Source organism: Cannabis sativa, chromosome X (genome assembly GCF_029168945.1).
Source record: "Cannabis sativa cultivar Pink pepper isolate KNU-18-1 chromosome X, ASM2916894v1, whole genome shotgun sequence".
NCBI classification, from domain to species: Eukaryota; Viridiplantae; Streptophyta; class Magnoliopsida; order Rosales; family Cannabaceae; genus Cannabis; species Cannabis sativa.
In genome coordinates, this window is record NC_083610.1 from 68,469,395 (window position 1) to 68,476,077 (window position 6,683).

Consider the following 6,683-nt stretch of genomic DNA (forward strand, 5'->3'; position numbering starts at 1 on the left):
AAAATTTAATTTAATATTCTACGTGTTTTTTTTTCTTTTTCTTTCCTTCATGATATACTAATGAACATAAAGACAATATTTCCTAGTGAAATATAACTATACCTCAAACTTAAACTAATATTCTATATTTTTTAATTTCCGTCTTTCGTTCATTATATACCATAGCACATTAAAATAATATACTATAATCTTAAACTAATATACTATCTTTCAGTTATTTCAAAATATATATATACTACCTTTCAGTTTTTTTTAATATATTATTGCACATAAAAACGATATATTATTGTGCAAAATAACTATACCAAACACTTAATTATTCAAAGTTATAATTGTAATTTTATCATCAAATTTTTATCTAAAAGAACATTTTGTTAATTTTTTTAAAAAATAGACATTTATTAACTTAATTGTTAAATTTAAGACCATTTTGCATCTGGGCCCTCATTTTATTCAGTTTAATTTCGGTAATTTACTTAGCTTGGCCTGCACACCCTGGGCCCATTCTATTTTAGAGGCCCAAGAAAGATTTTGAAAATACACATAACTATTTAGTAGTTTTAAAAATACCACCTTTTTTTTAAAATAAAACCCACTAAAGGGTTGGTTTGTAATTTTTTTTAAAGGGAAATCCATTAAACAGACCCAACGAATAAAAAGGAATAGGCAAGTTCATATTCCAAGGTGAAGCTTTCGACTCCAAAGCCAAGTTAGCTATAGTGTAGCTACACTATGAGCTAGAAGATTAACATCTCTACGCACAAAAAAAAACTCAACCGACACAAAATTTCATCTCAAATCTGAGATTTCAACAAGCAAATTGTCCACATCACTTACTCCCCTATGCAATGTCAGTAAGCAAATCTACCAAGGATAAAGCCAAATTGATTGAGCTGACGACTATGTCTCTACATTATTATATGGATAATAAACGAGAGAGAAAAATACAATATGCGTACTGACATTTCGTTTTATTAATAATAATAATAATACACAATTGTTAATAAGTATTACCGGTTATTGCTTCAGTAATTAAATATTAAATTTTATATAATTTAAAAATATAATTTTTAAAATATATCGTTAATTAATTGGTGCGGCTTATAAAAATGGATAATTACATAATATACTATTTTTTATAAAAAAAAATTATATTTTTACGTTTTAACAATTTTTTTTTACAATTTTACAATTTTTCATAAAAACAACACGAAAATAAAAAAAAAACTACATAAAAATAATATCTAAATAACATCAAAATTATAATAAAAAATAATACACAAATAACAAAAAATCAACCATAAATTAATAAAAATACAACATAAAAAGACCATATAACTGTAAATAAAACTAAAAAAAATCATAAAAATATTTAAAATTACGTTAAACCGTATTTTTATAACTTTTTTGTTGTTTTTGTGTATTTGTAAAATAATCCTTATAAAAAATGCTGAAGCCCAACAGCAATTCTCGTAATAATAAGATGAGATTATCGTTAATAACCGAGTGAATATAATCGTCGTCATCATCATCAAATTGATAAAATTTCCCGAGAAACAATCGATATGATTTGATGGTGTTTCTCGGCTCTAACTACCAAACCAAAAGTGGTTGTTTTGGTTGGGTTAGCTGTCAGTGTCACTGAGCTGTGGTCCTGTGGAGTGGAGTGGAGCCTTAATATTATCAATGAAATAAAAGCTTTAGTTTAAGAAGTAGTTAGTTGGCTATAACTAATCATTCCATTAAAGGGTTTTTTTGGGTTGCTCTGCATTCTCACTCTGTGTCTTCCTAGAACCTCAGCTAAGCTATGGAAGGTTCAACTCAAACTACAGGGAAGCCCATTCGATGCAAGGGTATGTACCCTTTTTCTTTTTCATCAAATTTCAATTCCATGGAAGACTGACTGATAATAGCTTTGCATTATTTTCAGCTGCTATTTGTCGAGAGCCTGGTCAGCCATTAGTAATTGAGGAAATCTTTGTGGCGCCACCGATGCCTCGTGAAGTTCGGATTCGGATTATATGTAGCTCACTCTGTCAAAGCGATGTCACATTTTGGAAAATGAAGGTTTCTTTTCTTTTCTTTTCTTTCCATTTTGTTTTTCTAGCACTACATTATCAAATTTCATTTGTTGGGTTTTCTAATGAAGGAATTTCCTGGAATATGTCCAAGAATTCTGGGTCACGAAGCAGTAGGGTAAGTCAATCATGACCTGAACTTGTACTTTTTTAATTTAAAAGTCGTTTTGGAAGAAGTTAGGATTTGTATATTAATCTTTTTCGGCTTCCTATGTTTGGACCAAACCATCTGCTGCAGGGTTGTGGAGAGTGTTGGGGAAGATGTGAATGAAGTAGTTGAAGGAGATAGAGTGATCCCAACATTTCTTTCAGATTGTGGGGAGTGTTTCGACTGCAAATCAAAGAAGAGTAACCTCTGTTCGAATTTCCCCTTCAAGGTCTCACCTTGGATGCCCAGATATGAGTCCACCAGATTCACAGACCTCAAAGGAGACCCTTTGTACCATTTTCTGTTTGTTTCAAGTTTTAGTGAGTATACTGTGGTTGATATCTCCAATCTTACAAAAATTAGCTCTGAAATCCCTCCAAACAGGTCCTGCCTCCTCAGTTGTGGGGTTTCAACAGGTAGGACTCCTCTTGGTTATGCCACTAATATATATATTTATTTTGATTTGAACACAACCAAGTTAGTATTCCAGCTTTTCTGTTAGAAAATTTATAATACACTAGGATACAATATTGCTTATAATTTAGAACAATATGAATAATTCAATGATATAGAAAACATATCTCATGTTCTATAAAAATTAATTGAGAAATAATAGAGTTTGGTAGTGCAATACTAATCTACTAATTCTTCCTTCTTAGATCTCTAAAAAAAAGCTGATGAATAGATCAACTAAAATTGTGACGAGATAATATGTATTTATAGAGTTCGGGAGGGACCTAACTAGACTTCACACTTCTATTTCAACTAGACTTCACACAAATGCTAATCTCATTAACTATTAATCATCTATTCATCGACCCACATTTTAATAAAACAATTAAAATGTTAATGTAATCACAAATAATAGTCTAGCAATTTCCCCTCTAATAAAAAAAAGTTTCATGGCAACTTTTGTTATTTGTAATTTTTGGCTTTGCTTTTTCTTATTTCTTTTGGATTGTTATGTTTGAATGAAAATACATGTGGATTTAAGGGGTGGGTGCTGCTTGGAGAACAGCTGAGGTGGAGGCAGGGTCTACTGTTGTAATTTTTGGATTGGGCTCAATTGGTTTAGCTGTATGATCTTCCTATTATGCTTTGATTCATCTTCCTTGGTTGTAATTGGAAAAAAGCTAATTGCTAATGGGTTTTTTTCAATAGGTTGCAGAGGGGGCAAGACTGTGTGGAGCTGCCAGAATTATTGGTGTCGATGTGAACCCTGATAAATTTGAACTTGGTTAGTAAATCTCATCTTTAACTTTGAACCCTTTATTTTTCATTGATTAACATGCTGTGGTTGGACCTTTACAGGAAAGAAGTTTGGGGTGACAGACTTTGTTAATGGAGCAAACTGTGGGGACAAGTCTTTGAGCCAGGTCTTTCCTTAAACTTTTGCTTTCTATCTACTTCAGTTCTGTTAGAATTGTAAGATGCATAGAGTCTCATCTCAAACCAATTGAGAGAAGCAGCCCATAGATCTTATATATACTCTTATCTTTCCACACTAGAGATAAAGAAGCATTAATACAGTTGGTTCTTGGAAATTATAACTCTTGGTATGCATAATTCTTTATGGACAAGCAGGTGATCATGAAGATGACTGATGGGGGTGCAGATTATTGTTTTGAGTGTGTTGGACTTGCATCCTTGGTTCAAGAAGCTTATGCTAGCTGCCGAAAGGTCTTTTTTCGCTTTTACTCCAAACACAAACATAAAAAGAAAAAGAAAAATCGGTACTAGTAGGAAAGCAATAGTAGAACTGAATCTGTTTGGTTGGTTAATGTGTTGAAATTAATAATTCAGGGTTGGGGAAAGACAGTTGTGTTAGGTGTGGATAAGCCAGGGTCAGAGGTGAGGCTTCCCTCATTTGATATCCTACACACTGGGAAATGCTTATTGGGAGCCTTATTTGGTGGACTCAAACCTAAATCTGATATTCCTATCCTTCTCAAGCGATATACAGACAAGGTGACTTCACTTAATACTTTTACTACTTTTGATGTAACTTTCTTCTATAGCATTAATAATACTCATGAATGTTAAATCTGTAGTTTTAGCATACATTTTTCTTTGTTTTTTTTTTTATTTTACTTTATGGAATAATTCTAGGTTGAGTTGGGATTTGAAGTTCTAACATGTACCTACTTGCAAGGACAGAGGAAGAGTAACCAAAACACAAAGAAATTGAATTTTCTACTCTAATCTATTCTATTCATTTTCTTCCAACCTAAGATGACAAATACTTAACACTTCTATAATGGGACTAAAATTTCTGTAAGTCCAACAATACAAGAATACAAAGAATAACAGTAGCTAATTCGAGATAGTCACTCCCCCAAGAGTCTAAAACCGATTATTACAACTACTAATCACTTATTTTATTATGCATTTGGAGAACAGGAACTTCATCTGGATGAGTTTGTGACACACGAGGTCAAGTTTGAAGATATCAACAAAGCTTTTGATTTACTCATTGAAGGTAGTTGTCTCAGGTGTGTGATCTGGATGGACAAATGACTCCTATACTAGCAACTACTTAGTTACTGCATTTGAACTTCTTCCCATTCTCATTTAAAAAAAATGAACACATTCATCATTGAAATAATAAGGGTTTATAATTTTATTGTCAATGTATGCACAACTAAATTATGATATGCAAGAAATTAAGAGTACTTTACAAAAATTGGTGATATATGCTTAATCAGTTGCTTTTTGTGAGGCACTACAACAAATTTTACTTTTAGTCTTTAGTCACAATAAAACTTGTGACTAAAAGCGAAAAAGTTATGATTTTATAAATTATTATTCTTATGTTATTATTAAAAGGTCTGTGGCTTAATAATGTATTAGTCACAAAAATCACAATTTATTGATTAAATGTGTTTAGTCCTAATGATTGTTGTGACTAAAATTAAACTAGTGACAACTTGTATTTAAATAATATGTTTTAGTCCTAAAATTATATTTAGTCACAAAAAATTTATGTTGTGACTAGAAAGACTTTTATTAGAAGTAGTTTTTATTTTAGTAGGAGCTTCTTTATTTATTATTATTAGTATTATTCATATATAAGCTTTATAAATCTGATTAGTATGCTTTTTTTTTAACAAATCTGATTAGTATGTTTTAAATTGTAAACATAATAGAAAAGTTTGATTTGGGTTTCCAAAAATCATGCAAATTAAAGAGAGTGAATTATTATTATTATTATTATTTTGCTGAGAAATAAAGAGGAGACAATGAATTAATTGTGGGGTTGAGATTTACTGTTGATTTTGTTATTGAAGTGGTGTTGGATCACATTCTATCACTTCAATTTGTGGTGCCTATATCTTATTACAAGACAATAATTGTACTATGATCTAAATTTGGATCACTTTTTGTTATGTGATAAATTCGCATCACAATTTAACACGCTATTGGAGTAAATTTTGTTACAAAGGACTCGTTTGGTAGGTCATATAAGAGTCGTATTGTATTAAATAACAAATATCATTATGTTTGAATAAAACATTGTATTGTTTTAATTATTATGATCATAAATTTTAATATAATGCAAGTCGTATTAATTAATAAATAACAAATGACATATATTAGCTTGTATTATAATGTTCACAAAGAGTCTAGGGTAACTCTCGACCCCAGCCCTAGACCTCGGACATGGACCCATACCCTAACTATGAAACTGGACTTGGACCTTGGACCCCGACCCCGACCCTAGACTCAGACCCGACCTCGGACCCTAGACTCGAACCAGACCCAGACTTGGACCCATTCCCTGCCACGGAACCGAACATAGACCCAGACCCCGACTCGGACCCAGACCCAGACCAGGACCTGGACTTGAGACCCGGACCCCCGACCCCGACCCTGATTCGGACCCCAAACCTGGCCCCTAACCCAGACCCCAGACCAGGACCCCAAACCCGGACCTCAGACCCGAACCCTAGACTCAAACCCAGACTCCAAACCTAGATCCAGACCTCGGACCCGAACCCTCAGCTTGAACCCCCAACCCAGACCTGGACCCGGACCCAGAGCCGAACCACGTACCCCAAACCCCGGATCCCTGAGCTTTTAAATTAAAAAAAAAATCATTAAAAAGTATAACTTAAACAACATATTTTTGTAAACTACTACTAATACTAAAGAAGCTATTTTTTTGTTAATTTTTTTTAATGTTTCAATTGAAAATCAAATCCATGACTTAAACTCACTTTCATTTAAAAAAAAATTAATTGAATATTTTGAAAACACATCTATGTTTAATTATTATATATATCCAAAATTTTTTAAATCAACATTTTGAATAAAATTATAATTTTAATGATGCTTAACGATGATGTCATGAAAATTTATTTTTTAGGCAAAAATGATACTTAACGATACTTTTGCAATATTACTTAATGATGATGCTATGATACTTGATCTTTGACGCAAAAACAATGCTTACTGAT

At 32.1% G+C, this 6,683-nt stretch overlaps 1 protein-coding gene across 1 annotated transcript; it reads left to right on the forward strand.

Moving 5' to 3' along the window:
• Positions 1-1,472: 1,472 nt before the first annotated feature.
• LOC115714030 (alcohol dehydrogenase-like 7) lies at positions 1,473-4,909 on the forward strand. The gene is made up of 10 exons (XM_030642547.2): positions 1,473-1,853; positions 1,931-2,067; positions 2,150-2,196; positions 2,317-2,642; positions 3,221-3,303; positions 3,388-3,463; positions 3,538-3,602; positions 3,811-3,906; positions 4,030-4,194; positions 4,627-4,909. Exons 1-10 carry the CDS (start codon positions 1,808-1,810, stop codon positions 4,741-4,743), a joined length of 1,158 nt encoding a protein of 385 aa, XP_030498407.1. The 5' UTR covers positions 1,473-1,807; the 3' UTR covers positions 4,744-4,909.
• Positions 4,910-6,683: the final 1,774 nt, after the last annotated feature.